Raw genomic sequence first — 19,986 nt, 5'->3', positions numbered from 1 at the left:
TGTATAATATCAAATAGCTATGGGATGCTGTGTGAAGGTTCTTACCACTTTATCCCATTCAGGGCAGGTGGGAACATAAGATGTTGGTGTGGGGGCAGTAGTAGTTCCAACAATAGGAGTTTCTGCAGTTGTTGTAGGGGTTGTAGTTGGCTTAGTTGTAGATGGTGTTGTTGTGTTTGTTGGTGGCAGTGTGGATGATCTTGGTGTGGTACCGGTTACAACAATAGGAGTTGATGTTTCCTCCACTGTAGTAGGGGGTGTAGTTGGCTTAGTTGTAGATGTTGTAGATGTTGTAGATGTTGTGGTTGTTGGTGGCAGTGTGGATGATCTTGGTGTGGTACTGGTTACAACAATAGGAGTTGATGTTTCCTCCACTGTAGTAGGGGGTGTAGTTGGCTTAGTTGTAGATGTTCTTGTTGTGGTTGTTGGTGGTAGTGTGGTTGATCTTGGTGTGGTACTGGTTACAACAATAGGGGTTGATGTTTCTGCAGTTGTAGTAGGGGGTGTAGTTGGCTTAGTTGTAGATGTTGTGGTTGTTGGTGGCAGTGTGGTTGATCTTGGTGTGGTACTGGTTACAACAATAGGGGTTGATGTTTCCATAGTTGTAGTAGGGGGTGTAGTTGGCTTAGTTGTATATGTTGTGGTTGTTGGTGGTAGTGTGGTTGATCTTGGTGTGGTACTGGTTACAACAATAGGAGTTGATGTTTCTGCAGTTGTAGTAGGGGGTGTAGTTGGCTTAGTTGTAGATGTTGTGGTTGTGGTTGTTGGTGGCAGTGTGGATGATCTTGGTGTGGTACTGGTTACAACAATAGGAGTTGATGTTTCCTCCACTGTAGTAGGGGGTGTAGTTGGCTTAGTTGTAGATGTTGTGGTTGTTGGTGGCAGTGTGGTTGATCTTGGTGTGGTACTGGTTACAACAATAGGAGTTGATGTTTCTGCAGTTGTAGTAGGGGGTGTAGTTGGCTTAGTTGTAGATGTTGTGGTTGTGGTTGTTGGTGGCAGTGTGGATGATCTTGGTGTGGTACTGGTTACAACAATAGGAGTTGATGTTTCCTCCACTGTAGTAGGGGGTGTAGTTGGCTTAGTTGTCGATGTTGTGGTTGTTGGTGGCAGTGTGGTTGATCTTGGTGTGGTACTGGTTACAACAACAGGAGTTGATGTTTCTGCAGTTGTAGTAGGGGGTGTAGTTGGCTTAGTTGTAGATGTTGTGGTTGTTGGTGGCAGTGTGGTTGATCTTGGTGTGGTACTGGTTACAACAATAGGAGTTGATGTTTCTGCAGTTGTAGTAGGGGGTGTAGTTGGCTTAGTTGTAGATGTTGTGGTTGTTGGTGGCAGTGTGGTTGATCTTGGTGTGGTACTGGTTACAACAATAGGAGTTGATGTTTCCTCCACTGTAGTAGGGGGTGTAGTTGGCTTAGTTGTAGATGTTGTGGTTGTTGGTGGCAGTGTGGTTGATCTTGGTGTGGTACTGGTTACAACAATAGGAGTTGATGTTTCCTCCACTGTAGTAGGGGGTGTAGTTGGCTTAGTTGTAGATGTTGTGGTTGTTGGTGGCAGTGTGGTTGATCTTGGTGTGGTACTGGTTACAACAATAGGAGTTGATGTTTCTGCAGTTGTAGTAGGGGGTGTAGTTGGCTTAGTTGTAGATGTTGTGGTTGTTGGTGGCAGTGTGGTTGATCTTGGTGTGGTACTGGTTACAACAATAGGAGTTGATGTTTCCTCCACTGTAGTAGGGGGTGTAGTTGGCTTAGTTGTAGATGTTGTGGTTGTTGGTGGCAGTGTGGTTGATCTTGGTGTGGTACTGGTTACAACAATAGGAGTTGATGTTTCTGCAGTTGTAGTAGGGGGTGTAGTTGGCTTAGTTGTAGATGTTGTGGTTGTGTTTGTTGGTGGCAATGTGGTTGATCTTGGTGTGGTACTGGTTACAACAATAGGAGTTGATCTTTCTGCAGTTGTAGTAGGGGGTGTAGTTGGCTTAGTTGTAGATGTTGTGGTTGTTGGTGGCAGTGTGGTTGATCTTGGTGTGGTACTGGTTACAACAATAGGAGTTGATGTTTCCTCCACTGTAGTAGGGGGTGTAGTTGGCTTAGTTGTCGATGTTGTGGTTGTTGGTGGCAGTGTGGTTGATCTTGGTGTGGTACTGGTTACAACAATAGGAGTTGATGTTTCTGCAGTTGTAGTAGGGGGTGTAGTTGGCTTGGTTGTAGATGTTGTGGTTGTTGGTGGCAGTGTGGTTGATCTTGGTGTGGTACTGGTTACAACAATAGGAGTTGATGTTTCCTCCACTGTAGTAGGGGGTGTAGTTGGCTTGGTTGTAGATGTTGTGGTTGTTGGTGGCAGTGTGGATGATCTTGGTGTGGTACTGGTTACAACAATAGGAGTTGATGTTTCTGCAGTTGTAGTAGGGGGTGTAGTTGGCTTAGTTGTAGATGTTGTGTTTAATTGAGGCAGTGTGGGTGGTCTATGTGTGGTACCGGTTACAATAGGAGTTGATGTTTCCTCCACTGTAGTAGGGGGTGTAGTTGGCTTAGTTGTAGATGTTGTGGTTGTTGGTGGCAGTGTGGATGATCTTGGTGTGGTACTGGTTACAACAATAGGGGTAGATGTTTCTGCAGTTGTAGTAGGGGGTGTAGTTGGCTTAGTTGTAGATGTTGTGGTTGTTGGTGGCAGTGTGGTTGATCTTGGTGTGGTACTGGTTACAACAATAGGAGTTGATGTTTCCTCCACTGTAGTAGGGGGTGTAGTTGGCTTAGTTGTCGATGTTGTGGTTGTTGGTGGCAGTGTGGTTGATCTTGGTGTGGTACCGGTTACAACAATAGGAGTTGATGTTTCTGCAGTTGTAGTAGGGGGTGTAGTTGGCTTAGTTGTCGATGTTGTGGTTGTTGGTGGCAGTGTGGATGATCTTGGTGTGGTACTGGTTACAACAATAGGAGTTGATGTTTCTGCAGTTGTAGTAGGGGGTGTAGTTGGCTTGGTTGTAGATGTTGTGGTTGTTGGTGGTAGTGTGGTTGATCTTGGTGTGGTACTGGTTACAACAATAGGGGTAGATGTTTCTGCAGTTGTAGTAGGGGGTGTAGTTGGCTTAGTTGTAGATGTTGTGTTTAATTGAGGCAGTGTGGGTGGTCTATGTGTGGTACCGGTTACAATAGGAGTTGATGTTTCCTCCACTGTAGTAGGGGGTGTAGTTGGCTTAGTTGTAGATGTTGTGGTTGTTGGTGGCAGTGTGGATGATCTTGGTGTGGTACTGGTTACAACAATAGGGGTAGATGTTTCTGCAGTTGTAGTAGGGGGTGTAGTTGGCTTAGTTGTAGATGTTGTGTTTGTTGGTGGCAGTGTGGTTGATCTTGGTGTGGTACTGGTTACAACAATAGGAGTTGATGTTTCCTCCACTGTAGTAGGGGGTGTAGTTGGCTTAGTTGTAGATGTTGTGGTTGTTGGTGGCAGTGTGGTTGATATTGGTGTGGTACTGGTTACAACAATAGGAGTTGATGTTTCCTCCACTGTAGTAGGGGGTGTAGTTGGCTTAGTTGTAGATGTTGTGGTTGTTGGTGGCAGTGTGGTTGATCTTGGTGTGGTACTGGTTACAACAATAGGGGTTGATGTTTCCATAGTTGTAGTAGGGGGTGTAGTTGGCTTAGTTGTCGATGGTGTGGTTGTTGGTGGCAGTGTGGTTGATCTTGGTGTGGTACTGGTTACAACAATAGGAGTTGATGTTTCTGCAGTTGTAGTAGGGGGTGTAGTTGGCTTAGTTGTCGATGGTGTGGTTGTTGGTGGCAGTGTGGTTGATCTTGGTGTGGTACTGGTTACAACAATAGGAGTTGATGTTTCCTCCACTGTAGTAGGGGGTGTAGTTGGCTTAGTTGTAGATGTTGTGTTTAATTGAGGCAGTGTGGGTGGTCTATGTGTGGTACCGGTTACAATAGGAGTTGATGTTTCCTCCACTGTAGTAGGGGGTGTAGTTGGCTTAGTTGTAGATGTTGTGGTTGTTGGTGGCAGTGTGGATGATCTTGGTGTGGTACTGGTTACAACAACAGGAGTTGATGTTTCTGCAGTTGTAGTAGGGGGTGTAGTTGGCTTAGTTGTAGATGTTGTGTTTGTTGGTGGCAGTGTGGTTGATCTTGGTGTGGTACTGGTTACAACAATAGGAGTTGATGTTTCCTCCACTGTAGTAGGGGGTGTAGTTGGCTTAGTTGTAGATGTTGTGGTTGTTGGTGGCAGTGTGGTTGATCTTGGTGTGGTACTGGTTACAACAATAGGAGTTGATGTTTCCTCCACTGTAGTAGGGGGTGTAGTTGGCTTAGTTGTAGATGTTGTGGTTGTTGGTGGCAGTGTGGTTGATCTTGGTGTGGTACCGGTTACAACAATAGGGGTTGATGTTTCCTCCACTGTAGTAGGGGGTGTAGTTGGCTTAGTTGTATATGTTGTGGTTGTTGGTGGCAGTGTGGTTGATCTTGGTGTGGTACTGGTTACAACAATAGGGGTTGATGTTTCTGCAGTTGTAGTAGGGGGTGTAGTTGGCTTAGTTGTAGATGTTGTAGATGTTGTAGATGTTGTGGTTGTTGGTGGCAGTGTGGATGATCTTGGTGTGGTACTGGTTACAACAATAGGAGTTGATGTTTCCTCCACTGTAGTAGGGGGTGTAGTTGGCTTAGTTGTAGATGTTGTGGTTGTTGGTGGCAGTGTGGATGATCTTGGTGTGGTACTGGTTACAACAATAGGAGTTGATGTTTCCTCCACTGTAGTAGGGGGTGTAGTTGGCTTGGTTGTAGATGTTGTGGTTGTTGGTGGCAGTGTGGTTGATCTTGGTGTGGTACTGGTTACAACAATAGGGGTTGATGTTTCCATAGTTGTAGTAGGGGGTGTAGTTGGCTTAGTTGTAGATGTTGTGGTTGTTGGTGGCAGTGTGGTTGATCTTGGTGTGGTACTGGTTACTACAATAGGGGTTGATGTTTCCATAGTTGTAGTAGGGGGTGTAGTTGGCTTAGTTGTAGATGTTGTGGTTGTTGGTGGCAGTGTGGTTGATCTTGGTGTGGTACTGGTTACTACAATAGGAGTTGATGTTTCCTCCACTGTAGTAGGGGGTGTAGTTTGCTTAGTTGTAGATGTTGTGGTTGTTGGTGGCAGTGTGGATGATCTTGGTGTGGTACTGGTTACAACAATAGGGGTTGATGTTTCTGCAGTTGTAGTAGGGGGTGTAGTTGGCTTAGTTGTAGATGTTGTGTTTGTTGGTGGCAGTGTGGTTGATCTTGGTGTGGTACTGGTTACAACAATAGGAGTTGATGTTTCCTCCACTGTAGTAGGGGGTGTAGTTGGCTTAGTTGTAGATGTTGTGGTTGTTGGTGGCAGTGTGGATGATCTTGGTGTGGTACTGGTTACAACAATAGGGGTTGATGTTTCTGCAGTTGTAGTAGGGAGTGTAGTTGGCTTAGTTGTAGATGTTGTGGTTGTTGGTGGCAGTGTGGTTGATCTTGGTGTGGTACTGGTTACAACAATAGGGGTTGATGTTTCCGTAGTTGTAGTAGGGGGTGTAGTTGGCTTAGTTGTAGATGTTGTGGTTGTTGGTGGCAGTGTGGTTGATCTTGGTGTGGTACTGGTTACAACAATAGGAGTTGATGTTTCCTCCACTGTAGTAGGGGGTGTAGTTGGCTTAGTTGTAGATGTTGTGGTTGTTGGTGGCAGTGTGGATGATCTTGGTGTGGTACTGGTTACAACAATAGGGGTTGATGTTTCTGCAGTTGTAGTAGGGAGTGTAGTTGGCTTAGTTGTAGATGTTGTGGTTGTTGGTGGCAGTGTGGTTGATCTTGGTGTGGTACTGGTTACAACAATAGGGGTTGATGTTTCCGTAGTTGTAGTAGGGGGTGTAGTTGGCTTAGTTGTAGATGTTGTGGTTGTTGGTGGCAGTGTGGATGATCTTGGTGTGGTACTGGTTACAACAATAGGAGTTGATGTTTCCTCCACTGTAGTAGGGGGTGTAGTTGGCTTGGTTGTAGATGTTGTGGTTGTTGGTGGCAGTGTGGTTGATCTTGGTGTGGTACTGGTTACAACAATAGGGGTTGATGTTTCTGCAGTTGTAGTAGGGGGTGTAGTTGGCTTAGTTGTAGATGTTGTGGTTGTTGGTGGCAGTGTGGATGATCTTGGTGTGGTACTGGTTACAACAATAGGGGTTGATGTTTCCATAGTTGTAGTAGGGGGTGTAGTTGGCTTAGTTGTAGATGTTGTTGTTGTTGTTGTTGTTGTGTTCATCTCACATATCTCAACACATATTTGGTTCTCCTCATCAAATATGGGCGCATGTTCTGGGCATACTCGGTAACAACCTGTAAACAAGCCACAGCATAATCACTTCAAACACTGATATAACTCATGGGTGAGAATTGCGTACCATATAGTTTCTCATGTTAGAAATGTAGATCAGGTAGTTGGTATTTGGATTATACAGTAGTTCTAAAGTATAGTTTTTCCTCTATCATTTTAATAGACAGGGTCAATTTTCAGAAAATCATAACCCTGAAGGCATTTCGTGTTTATTTTTGGTACACAACATTTCTAGGGGTATTAAGGGGTGCTGAATCCAAATCTGCTGTATACCAAGCTCAAAAATGTCAAATAAGGCCTCAAAATTGAGAAATCCAACATGGCCGCCAGCGCCAGGCTGAAGTCTATTTAAGTGCATATCTTTTTTGACTAAACAAGGTAGAAACATGAATGAAATGTGTTTTTATATGTTTGCATACATGAGGAATTTTAAATCATATCCTGATTTTAGATCAGTTGTGAAAATGTTGCTTGAAACTCATATTTATGGCAGAAACGGTGGTCGTTATTGATGCATAACTCATCAACCAAATAAGAAAGAAAAGCAGGATGATCCCAGGCCATGGATTTATTCATCAAACTCTTTTCTCTTGAATTGTTTTAATCAACATGCCATTTATGCAAATTAGATAGTCCTTAACACTTTGACTGCCATGAAACGTCTTTTCACGTCATTGCTGGCCATGCTCAAGTTGCCGGGGGACGCTGTACAGCGTCCTTATATCAATATTTAAAAAATCTGCGATCGGATTAATTTGTCCCCTCCGCTGGCCTGAGATCCACCAGCAGGACCCACTGAGCTCTCTGGCGGTTCAGGAGCGCCATCTGGTGGCCGATCGGCGCAATCGCCAAACAGGATGTTGAATAGAGGTTGTCATGACGACCGTAGTACTTCCGGGCGCTCGCTATAGTTCATGGGACTCTGGCTCGTCACGCTACACGGTGATCAATTGGCAATAACTCGATAAACAACATGATTTGGACGTATATACCATTATACAAGCTGGAGATGGACCGGGTAAAAATATATCCCATAATGATAAGATTTCTACTCGACGATGATCGCCCAACGGCGCGCGGAGACTGGGGTGAGTTTCAGCGTGTAACGTTACCGTCTTCGATACTAACTGGTATTATCAACATTTGAACCACATTAGATGATTGGTATAACACTGCCCACGGAATTATAAACGCCCCCTCGCCCATCCGGTCAACATCAGATGACGTGTAGTAACTTCTAGAAGTACGTCTAGTTGGAATTTTTTATATCGCGCTGATTGCCATCAAACTGTATTTCATCATCAATATAATGCATTTGGGGCTATATATCACGTTCTGGAGAAAGCTGCAGAAAGAGATGAAAACATACTTATACATTAGACCATACTTTACTATGAATATGTGAATGAAAAAGTTTAACGTTGCTACACAATGAACAATACATATAGGACTTTGAATGGGCCCTAATAATGGCAATGTAGCAATAGAATTTAAAAAGTTATAGCCCTGCAAAGAAGGGGACTTTCTCCATAGACAAATAGCGCTGGCAATCTATGGTATATCATGAATTTAACCTTAGGCAACCAAAGTTGCCTAGCTTAGGTACAGTAATTTATTGTCAGTCATCAATCGTATTCAGGCAGGTGTCGCAGGTGTCTTGCAGTTGCATGATTCATCCAATGCCACTTTTCCTGAATAGAATAGATTATAATATAATAAAATAAAAAGATTATTTTACCATATCAATATAGGTGAATGTTCAAGTTTCTTTATTAGTTGTCATACAGAATACTTTGCATGAAATGTTTCTTTCTGTGTTGCTCTTGAGTGTGCTAGATAATAACAAGATAGTATAAAATAAGTATAATAAGTATAAAATAGAAAGTCAAGAAGTCAAGTACGTAAACAAGTGTAAACAACACAATTGTTCAGTGTATCTATATATACAGTATGTACAGCTGGTACAAAAATGGTGAGGTATAGCTTAGCTTGTGGTGCCACCTTGTAGTGGTGAGGTGCAATAAGGAATGAGAATGATGTGCAATTTCCTTACCAATAATATAAATATAAAGTGTAAAGTGTGTCTAAAATGGTAAAGTGGGTGATACAGTGTGTTGTTTATGTGAGTGTATGTGCGCTGTGGGTGTGTTGATGGTTTGCTTATTGTTCATTGTTTATTCATTGAGCATCCTGATGGCCTGGGGATAGAAGCTCCTTCTGAGTCTCTCTGTGCTTGCCATGAGACTCCGGTATCGCTTGCCTGACCGCAGCAGTTCAAAGAGGCAGTTGTTTGAGTGGCTGGAGTCTTTGATTATTCTCTTAGCCTTGCCCATGCACCGCTTGTTGTAAATGTCTTGGAGAGTGGGAAGCCCACCTTCAATTGTGCGTTCGGCTGAACGGGCCACTCTCTGTAGTCTGCTGCGGTCTTGTGCAGTGCTATTCCCAAACCAGGAGGAGATATTGCCAGTCAGGATGCTCTCTATTGTGCATGAGTAGAAGTTCTTGAGGATCTTCTGACTCACGTTGAACTTCCTTAAGCGCCTAAGGAAGTAGAGGCGTTGTCGTGCCTTCTTGATAACACTGTCAATGTGTGTGGTCCATGTCAAGTCCTCGGATATGTGGACTCCGAGGTACTTAAAACTGTTCACTCTCTCAACCGGTGCCACATCGATGCTGAGGGGGCTGTAGTCCTTGACCCCGACCTTCTAAAGTCCACAATCATCTCCTTTGTTTTGCTGACGTTCAGGGAGAGGCTGTTCTCTTGACACCATCCCGCTAGAACCTTAACCTCTTCCAGGTAGGCCCTCTCATCGTTTGCAGAGATCAGGTCCACCACTACTGTGTCGTCAGCAAATTTGATGATTGTGTTGTTGTTCCGCTGTGCCACACAGTCATGTGTGTACAGGGAGTGGAGGAGGGGACTCAGGACACAGCCCTGGGGGGCCCCTATGTTGAGAGTGATGGATGAGGAGGTGCAGTTGCCTGCTCTCACCACCTGGGGTCTGCCCATCAGGAAGTCCAAGACCCACTGGCAGAGGTCATAGTTCAAGCCCAGGTCCCTGAGCTTGGCTATGAGTTTGGAGGGGACTATGGTATTGAATGCTGAGCTGTAGTCGATGAATAGCATTCTCACATAGTTCCCCTGCCTCTTGTCCAGGTGTGATGCTGCTGTGTGCAGCACATGGGCTATGGCATCCTCCGTGGACCTGTTGGGGCAGTATGCAAATTGCAGGGGGTCCAGGTTGATGGGGAGGGAGGAACAGCTACCTTCACTAGCTTCTCAAAGCACTTCATGGCTATGGAGGTGAGAGCTACAAGGCGGTAGTCGTTGAGGCAAGCAGGCTTGGATTTTTTGGGTACAGGGCTAATGGTGGACTTCTTCAGACAGGTGGGGATGACAGCCTGTTCTAAGGACAGGTTAAATATGTCAGTGAATACCGGGGCCACTTGGTCGGCACAGACTTTTAGGACGCGGCCGGGGATACCGTCCGGTCCTGCTGCCTTCCTGATATTCACTTTCTTAAACATCCTCCTCACCTCATGTTCTGTTATCCTGAACACTGAGTCTCCATCAGCAGTGCCCCCCCCCCCCCCCCCCCATTGCAGTGGTTTGTAGGCTGGTGCTGTTATTCCCAGCCTCAAACCTCGCATAGAAGGTATTGAGATAATTTGCCAGTTGTATGTCGCTGTTCAGTTTGAGGGAGGTGCCTTTGTAATCTGTTATCGTTCTGAGGCCCTGCCACATAGCTAGCTGTCCTTCCTTGTGTATACACCCCATTTCATCAACAGGAGGAAGATCAGGGTGTGGCAGGTGAGCTTGGTTCCAGATGCTTGCTTGATAGTGTGAGCGCATGATGTGGAACTTCACTGCATCTGAGGTTGGTGGCAGAGTCTCTTGTGGACGGCCTTTGCAGAATAACTTGACTCTTGCTTTGTTGCACGTATCCACCTCAGGCACACCATAGATCTTGCAGATGAATCTCTCTGTTGATGTCACAAGATCTTCTGTGAAAGGGCCCTTCCCAAGGCCAGCAAGATCAGTGTGATGGTGCTCGAACACCTGCCAGGCTGTTTTCTTTCTGTGACCACTGAACTGGGACACACTGTCACATCCGGTGAGGGCATGGAAGGCAAGGATTGTGTCCAGTTGATCATCAGATAGTAGCTTTCTAATGTCATGTAGGCCTACTGGAAAATATTTTGGATCCTTCGATGTCCCCACTTTCATGTAGAGATGCGTACATCGGATTCTGTCATAGTGAGCCAAGAGTAGAAGCAGCACATCTGTGTCACGACGATTGTTTCCACTGGAGCCTGGATGAGAAAATCAGACATGTATCAGATTCCTCATGGTCAGCACTCAGAGAGGAGACTTCAAGATCTGGATCTGTTGACTTGACAGTTGTCGCTTCAGCAAACATCTCTGATACTACAACTACAGGTTCATCATCCGGGCTGTGTTCTATCAGGTGGTTTGAGAGTAGTTGAGCGATATCTGATTTGTTGTCTTCAAGGGCCATGAAGCTCAACCAATCGGCAGGAAGTGGAACAGACTTGTTTTTGATTTCACGACGTACTGGTCTGTGGCGCTGTTTGCGTTTCACCCTCGTGCCTGTTTTGATGGATTGGTCATGGTATCTGTCAAAGACGACATCTACCCTCTGGTATTTTGCGCCCATCTTCAACACGGTGTCAGTGAACTTGTTGACATTGTCACCAAATGTTGTAGTGTCAGGTGGCTTTCCGAGTGCCATTACCAGAGCTTGGCCATCAATGACCAGGCAGCTGGGTCCCTGAAGGGTAAGATCTGCAGGGGTTTTAACTTGTTTCGTCAGTATATTTGCTAACACAGACTTGTTGGTGGAATGTAGACTCCCGTTAGTTGTGGCCAGAGATGGCGGGATGGGCATGAGCTCATGCTGGAGGATATTGTCAAGGTCTACCTTACGACCTGCTCTGTAAGCTGTGATGAGCCTTTGTAGAATCTGCCTGTCCACTTTGATGGTGTTTTGCTTGTTCTTGGAAAGTTACACAACTTCATACAAAGAAGCAAATGTCTTGGCTTTGTTCTTTCGAATGGGTGATTTCAGGTTCAGGTGCTGGTCACTATCTGGAGGTTCACACAAACGTTTGTCCACAAACATGTTCAGTTGTGCCTGTCCAAGGTGTTCTGCGCCAAGTATGGATTCTTGAATCTCCGGTGTGACTACATCCTTGATCCTTGTTGATGTAAGAAAACTTACAAAAGCACATTTAATTCAGGTTTGTACCTCGTGTAGTCACACTTAACTCATTAAGCCCCACCATTTATTTTTTGAAAATTCGCCTAAAACAGCATGCTTACATTAAAATGCTTATATATGCAGATTTATAAGAGCTACTTGCATACACTTGGTACCTGACGAAAGCTAAGACTTGGGGGATTCTAATGTTGGTGTCCAACACTGTACAGTTATTACCAAATTGCTGTAGTATTCCTGCAAACACTGAAGAAATGTCATTTCTTTTATCCTCGCCTATACAAAGATTACAGTTAGACAGTCAAAAACACCCTGTTACTCATGGTTGCACCCCAGCTATATTCCTACTTTCTTCCTCCATAGGTGCAGATGTTCTGTGCAAAGTTTCATGTCAGTAGAATAAAAACTGTGGGTTTAGCACCTGTTTTTGTGGAGAGAGGGCCTGGTGCTGGCGGCCATGTTGGATTTCTCAATTTTGAGGCCTTATTTGACATTTTTGAGCTTGGTATACAGCAGATTTGGATTCAGCACCCCTTAATACCCCTAGAAATGTTGTGTACCAAAAATAAACACAAAATGCCTTCAGCACTTTATACAAGCACATTTTCTGAAATTCTGCCTAGTCTATAAAGCTTAGATACATTTGATCCTGACCAAATAGCAAATAAATGAAACAATATTGTATCAAATTACTTCTTACCTTCCAGGTTGGGTATAATAGAGCTATTGCATATTCCTAGTGGGTTCAAGCAGGTCTTGTAACAAGGAGTGTGACAAGGGTGGTAGTGCCAGATGCATTCACCCAGGTCATTGTAGTAGTCACAAAAGACAGCTAAGTGGGAAAGACATGAGACAGTTTTATCTTTTAATAGAATTTCAATTAACTAAATTAAAGAAGATCTCACATCATAACACATTGGAAATGGATTTAAATCATTATATTCCCGAACAGTGTCTGTGATATTATGGATTCACCCTAACCAGCAGCAGCAAATCCTATAATGAATGATCATTACATTTACATAGTTGTAGTAGGGGGTGTAGTTGGCTGTAGTTACATTACACTCACGTCCGTAACCTTGGCATCATCCTGGACTCCACCCTTTCTTTCCTCCGCCATGTGAACCACATAACCAAATCGGCCTTCTACCACCTCCGGAACATTGCTCGTCTCCGCCCCTCCCTATCACTCTCCGCTGCTGAAACACTGGTTCATGCATTCATATCATCAAGACTAGATTACTGCAACAGCATCCTCTACGGCTCACCAAACACTATCCTCAATAAACTCTAATATGTCCAAAACTCTGCTGCCCGCATGCTCACCTCCACCCGTCGCTCTGATCACATCACCCCTGTCCTCCACGACCTCCACTGGCTTCCAATCAAATACAGGATACATTTTAAAATACTACTCATCACATTTAAAGCCCTCAACAACCTTGCCCCTCCCTACCTGTCCGACCTCCTCCACCATCACACGCCCACCCGTCGCCTTAGGTCTGCAGATGCCAACCTCCTAACACCTCCCACGACCAGGCTCCGGACCTGGGGCGACAGGGCCTTTGCTGCTGCTGCCCCCTCCCTCTGGAATGCCCTCCCCAGCCATATCCGTGATGCAAACACCCTGACATCTTTTAAATCAGCCCTCAAAACTCACCTTTTCAATCTTGCTTTTGACCTCTAATTCTGTCGGTGTTATGTTATTTTATTTTTGTCATGTATTATTTTTGTTCTGTTTTTTGTTTTGCCATAGTTTGTCTCTCCTGCCCATGTAAAGCGTCTTTGAGCACCTGGAAAAGCGCTATATAAAATAGATGTATTATTATTATTATTATTATTATAGAGCGCTTTTTTCTAGACTCCAGACTCAAAGTGCTCCTCACAATGTAGGGTGGAAATTGCCTCCTTCACTATGCTTACAAAGCTAACCATTCCACTTGTTCTGCCCTTACAGTAATGACAGATGACTGGCTCAAGGAAATTGATAACTTAAAGATGACTGGTGCAGTATTACTTGATTTTAGTGCTGCATTCGATGTCATAGACCACAATCTGCTCATCAGTAAACTAGAATGCTATGGGTTTTGTCCAACAGCCATCATATTTATGAAGAGTTATCTCACAAGTAGGACACAAAGGGTTTATTACACTGGCAGCTGGTCTCACTCTAAGGTCTTAGACTGCGGGGTCCCGCAAGGGAGCTGCCTAGGACCACTACTATACGCCATCTTCACAAACGACTTACCATCAGTTCTGTGTAAAGCAACTGTACAAATGTATGCCGATGATTCCACATTGTACTATGCTGCAAAAACTGTCAGTGAACTGGACAATGTTTTATCAGCTGAGTTAAATATGGTGTTTGATTGGATCAAACGGAATAAGTTGGTACTAAGCATCTCAAAAACCAAATCAATTATCTTGCGTTCGAGTCATATACTGTCATCGATACCAAAAATTTGTTTTAATGTGTCCCATAGAACAGGTAAATAAAGTAGAATTACTGGGAATAATTATTTATAGCCAGCTGTCATGGGCAGAACACATTGATACCATAGTGAAGAGGATGGGGAGTGGTATCTCCATGGTGAGGAAATGTCTTTCTTATGTCCCTGTATACATTGTGGGACAGGTGGCGAAATCTTTAATTTTATGTCACCTGGATTATTGTGCACCAGTATGGTCCTCTGCATCCAAAGGTCAACTAAATAAATTGCAAACTGCCCAGAACAAAGCTGCAAGGTTAGTCTTACATTGTTCCATGAGAACAAACACTATCACTATGCACCGGCAACTCTCATGGTTAACGGTAGAGAATAGGCTGGTTTTCAACACAGTTACATTTGTCAGGAACACTGTCTTTTCGTCTCAACCTGTTTTCTTATACAAACAAATTGTCAGGTGCAGTCAGGTTCATTCTTATTTTACTAGGTCAGCCGATGATGGACAGATTATGTTACCACGTCCAAAATCAAATGCTTTAAAGAGGACTGTTGTTTATCGTGCCATCAATCATTGGAATAACTGCCCACTGAACATAAGTAAATTGAATAGCAAAGTGTCTTTCAAATACCACCTGAGAATGCACTACTTAAATATGTGAGCAAAATATTCTGACGTTGATAATGATGTCTACAATGTTTTACTGTTTTTAGATTATCATTGTTAATTGTGATTGTCATATGTATCTCATGTTGTTGTGTTTTCTGTTGTCTTTCTGTGTGGACCCCAGGAAGACTAGCTCGCCACTTAGGTGGCAGCTAATGGGGATCCTTTTAAACAATAAACAATAAACTGTGTAGCACCCAACATTGGGCTACACAGGCTCCATGGCTGCCATACACTGGCACCAGGCACACATTACACTACATAATGGCTGAACGGCTCAGGAGACAGGGATTTTCAGCCAATTAAGGGGGGGGGGGGATGATTAGGTGGCCTTGATATCAGAGACCCCCGATTTTGAATTTGGCCAGAAACATCGGGGAACCACCTACTCTTTGCGATATACGCCCTGGGTTATTTTACGATCAAATTCAGTCGGGACCTAAACCGTCTCATCCGAAGGACAATGTGAACATGATACCTCGGAATAGCTTTCACTCTAATGATATCTCGAATCCTAGAATATTTTTTTGAAATCAGTCAACGACAAGTATCTTATTTTAATTCATCTCCACCAGTGTCCATTCAAATAGATATTCAATATAAAGTTGCACCTTTTGAACACAAGAGGGCAATACTACACAAGTTTGCTGCTTAGAGCCTCAGGGAATCAGCTCTCTGGCCCCTGTTTACAACCTATTGCTGATGCTATACCTATGCATTAAAAACATTTATGCATTAATAAATGTCCATCATTGTCTATTGAAATACGGATCTATAGAGGAACAGCAGTTTTTCATTAGCAGTTTTCATTAGTGTGTGTTTCCACGGTAGAGAGAGGCAAGCAGGGTGTGTGAGGGCCACCATCGGCCGAGTCGTCAACAGCAACACAGATAGTGGGTTGGCTGGGGATGGGAGATAACAGGCCGCAGAGAGAGAGAATCATAGGGACGTTTAGTGTGTGTCAAAGATGACCAGACTGCCGTTGCCATGGTATCGTGTCACTTAGTAACGAGAAAAGGGGGCGGGCCCCCGTTGCTGGGGGAAAGACGTTATGAGCTGTGAGTTTCTTGCGGTGTAAGTTTAGAATAGGACACAAGGCTGAGACAAGCAGACTTTGAAACAATCCCTCCTCACCCTTGAGGGTGGGGGAAGGGAAATGCCATGACATCGCTAACAGGGAAGGGTTTTCTGGCTAACGACGAGGCCTCAACCACCATTGGACTAAAAGCAGAAGAGACGGTAGAATAATGAATTTAGTTTTCTTCAAAGACTTTTCAAGGACATTTCAGAATTGTTTCCATCTGGTACAGAGGCTTTGTTTATGGACTAAACAACATTTTCCAAGAAAGGTACCACGTTTGCCAGTGTCGAATTCTTTTTGAGACGAACGCATCCACGGGGTAGGATAGAGGGAATCAGTCAGTACGATAAGAAAGAGATAAACACAACGCAGACAACTTCACGGAACCACAGGTGACGAGGTGATATTGGCTGATTACCGGATAATCCAACACTATGCTTCCTCCATTATCCTGGAGAACCCCTCCCACCCCCTCTCTATGAGGAGCCAGTTAAGACGAGGAGCACTTTCAGCCATAGCCTCCATAGGATGTTGATTTGGGAGCAACATCCTCTGACTTACTAGAAAGGTTTTCAAAATCATCTTTTGTTTTTCTTTTCTATTTTTTTTGTTGCTAATTGTGACATTTTCTCCATTTACCACATCAATAATCATCACCAATCATAATTTTATATTCATTGGTGTAGTAGCCTACGTCACAGAAATAATAAAGGTCTCTGAATTTATTACAGTATATAGCTTAGGGATGGGCTATGAGAAAACTCTATCTTAAATTATTAATAATTTTTATGAAAGAAAACAATATATATATATAATTTTTTTTACATATTTGTTTCACATGTATGTGTAACATTATAACTGTTTGTTAGTTTCATTAAACATGTACGTGAATGAACTAAATTAAGTTTTAATAAAAATTATTATATATATATTTTTAACGTTTTTTCCCCTCCACGAGTAATACACGATTACTCAAGTATATAATGCGATCAATCGATCTGGATTTTTCTTAAAAATTCCCATCCCTAATATAGCTACAGCAGGAGGCAAATTTGAGATGCATTACATATTTTGTGCAATTTGTATGTAGGCTGATTAATTGTGCTGCTTTATGTTCTGGCCAACCAACAAATAGCTCAGAAGAAAGTAGGCTCAGAGTTGCCGACCCCTGCTGTAAAAGCCTCTACCTTAACCCCTGCTGTAAAGCCTCAACCTCAACCCCTGCTGTAAAGCCTCAACCTCAACCCCTGCTGTAAAGCATCATGGTTCTGGGAATCAAAGCATTCATTCTGAAAGTTACATCACTGATGCTTGAAATGTGTGAGCTTAGTGAAACAACATGGCAAACGTACAAAACGTTGCTACCGTGTAACATCTCCAGTCTCCCAGCGAACTGAAATGCTTAGCTAACCTATAAATGTGTGCATGCATTTGATTTGTGTGTGTTGTGTGTATAGACCTGTATACGTCAGACTCAGTGTGCACGTGCATCACAGGGGCAGAAAGGAACGTAATCTTGGTCAGAACAACAGGGCAGACAATATATTTGCATTTGTTAGCCATGCTAGCGATCTAAACAATCAATCCATGCCAAAGCTAGATATGTAAAAGGTGAAAGACTCACACCCACAGCCATGCTGATTTGGCAAAAATGACATCCAGCCATTTTCGTTTTGAAACAACTTTTAGTCAGGGGAGTGTCCTGGTTTCTCCATAGAGCCCTGTTGTACTTCTTTTAGCGCAGCAGCTTGCACAGGTAGTGGGCAACTTAGTCGCATGACTCAGTTGGTATTGCTGATTGGCTCGAACATGGTATATTTGTAAAGAGCGAACAGGACCTATACACTATACTTAAATAACTTATTTGGAACATGCCCTTGTGTTTGCCATTTTATTGAAATTATTATTTTTAAGTTGCAGGAAATTGTTTGAAGATCCTGGGGAAAGCCCTGAAGTACGACTACGGTCTACGGTACTGTTGACAAGCTAATGAGCGTGAGTGAATGATTGATTTATTCAATGTGTGAGTGAGTGAGTAAGTGACATTGCCGGTCATAGAGGTGCTTCACGTCTAAAATACATCTTCTACAGCTGATCTCAATTAGTGCCCATGACTACTAATTAATTTGGCTTTAACCCTTTCACTACCACACTACAGAAGGTTAACCCTTTCACTACCACACGACAAAGGGTTAACCCTTTCACAACCACACCACAGAAGGTTAACCCTTTCACAACCACACCACAGAAGGTTAACCCTTTCACTACCACACTACAGAAGGTTAACCTTTCACTACCACACTACAGACGGTTACGTAAAGGTAAAGGTAAAATATTTGTGTACTCACGACAAATCTCTGGTGTTCTCCAAGCGACACAAACGCCAGCTTCATTGCAAGCTTGAGCATATGCTGCGACCGCTGTGCAAAGACACTCACAGTCTCCCCCAGTGTTGCAGGCACATGTGTCTGTCACACAGTTGTCATAAAATGGACCTGGTTCTACCTGCAGTCATTGAAAATCCAAAACAGAATTACTTTCAAAGGTTAATACATTATGTTTGGTAATGATTTACATAAATTGGACATTCATGATGCATTTATTACTCATCTATTAATGTATTATGCTTATAAATAACTAAAACACAGAACCCCCCATCTGATAACGTAAACGCTATCAACTGGAAACAACTGCTAAAGGCCCACCAATCTCAATGAAAACCACAAACTGCATGAAAGCACTTGTGACTCACACACATCCTGAAAAGGCCACAATAGACAACATAAAACGTATGTGTACATGCCATAAGTCCTTCATTCATTTATTACAAACTATAGCATGCCACAGACATGTGTGCTCCAACGAGTACCCATTCTAGTTAAATATGATTTAGTCCAGAATTATATACATAATGGGGAGATAACAGTGGATACAGTGAAATCTATGGTCATAAAATACATTCTTATACATGTTCACATTAGGTTAACATCTAGTGAATGAAATATGTGAATACAAGCATGAATAGATTAGTAATAAATGTGTTATGACTGTCCAGTTAACATAAATCATCACCATAATGTATATATTCCAATAAAGATTGATGATAAGCTCATATAAATATAAACATTTTACCTTTTTACGGCAGTCTTGGAAAGTTTTTCCTTTTATGATGCTACATTGCATCTTAGCCCAGTTATGTCGAACGCGTGTTGCTATACAAGGGTCAACTGTTGCTTCTGTGTCTGGACAATAGCTGGATACTTTCCAGCTGTCTGCAAACTCCAGAGGGCTGCTCACCACCAGCTGACCTCGTGTGGTGAAGTCATTCAGCGCATCTCCATCAAAATCTCCACACAGGCCACACACCTCTCCCTATTCGGCAACACAAATGCGTTATTTATTTGTTACAGACCAGCTATAGTTATTGGGTTTTGGAACTCTAACTCATTTAAATGTAACAATATTATATTCATATTTTATATAATTTCTTAGAAACTGATCAAAGGGAAGATACCTATGATTAAATCAGCTATTGAATTCCAATAGTAATTTATAGCTGTTTAATTTAATTTAATTCAATCTTTTTAAAGCAAATCATTTTGAGAGTAACTGGTCGGTGGGGGAATACCTATAATTAAATTAACATTGGTTTTGGAACTCAGAATGAATTTCAATGGTAATTTATGTTTTTTCTTAAAATAAATTGCAAAAAAAGTGAGAAAGTAATTGCCACTGAGCAAATACCTATGATTAAATCAGCATTTGTTTTGTAACTCTCACTCATTTAAATGTAATGCTATTGCATTTCAATGATAATTTATGGTAAAAAAATATACTTTGGAGCAAAATATTGATAGTAATGGGAGGATGCTTCTAAGTAAATCAGAATTGGTTTTGGAACCCCAACTAATTTCAATTTAACACTACTGAATTTCAATTGTAATTTATGGCCATTTAATATATTTTCGTAAAAATTGGATCAGAAAATGTTGATCAGAGGAGGATACTGTACCTATAATGAAATGAGCATTTGGTTTTGGAACTCTAATTAAAATGTAACGCCATTGAATTAAAATAATAATTCATGGCTGTTTAATAAAAAAGTGTAAGAAAATGTAGAAAGTAATTGCTTTTGTCTGGATTTGAAATACATTAAAAAAAATGTAAAGAAGGTTATCACATGTTAAAAGAAGTTGGTAATTGTTGTCCACACTGACCAAAGTATGAAAATAGAGACTT

The 19,986-nt window shown here is 42.7% G+C and overlaps 1 protein-coding gene across 1 annotated transcript in view; it reads right to left on the bottom strand.

Moving 5' to 3' along the window:
• muc2.1 (mucin 2.1) overlaps positions 1-19,986 on the bottom strand; it is a gene marked incomplete at both ends in the record, with an annotated part of 49,044 nt that overhangs the window by 9,638 nt on the left and 19,420 nt on the right. The window contains 9 exons of the mRNA XM_084335181.1: positions 466-907; positions 2,142-2,390; positions 2,916-3,025; positions 3,697-3,787; positions 4,704-4,813; positions 6,043-6,317; positions 12,256-12,387; positions 18,096-18,252; positions 18,880-19,119. Coding sequence (XP_084191307.1) covers positions 466-907; positions 2,142-2,390; positions 2,916-3,025; positions 3,697-3,787; positions 4,704-4,813; positions 6,043-6,317; positions 12,256-12,387; positions 18,096-18,252; positions 18,880-19,119 — 1,806 coding nt within the window. The remainder of the gene's footprint in view (positions 1-465; positions 908-2,141; positions 2,391-2,915; positions 3,026-3,696; positions 3,788-4,703; positions 4,814-6,042; positions 6,318-12,255; positions 12,388-18,095; positions 18,253-18,879; positions 19,120-19,986) is intronic.

The sequence above is a fragment of the Notolepis coatsorum genome, assembly GCF_963971535.1.
Source record: "Notolepis coatsorum genome assembly, chromosome: 18".
NCBI lineage: Eukaryota > Metazoa > Chordata > Actinopteri > Aulopiformes > Paralepididae > Notolepis > Notolepis coatsorum.
The sequence above is the reverse complement of the archived record's forward strand: the minus strand, read 5'-3'. Positions and strand labels throughout refer to the sequence as shown.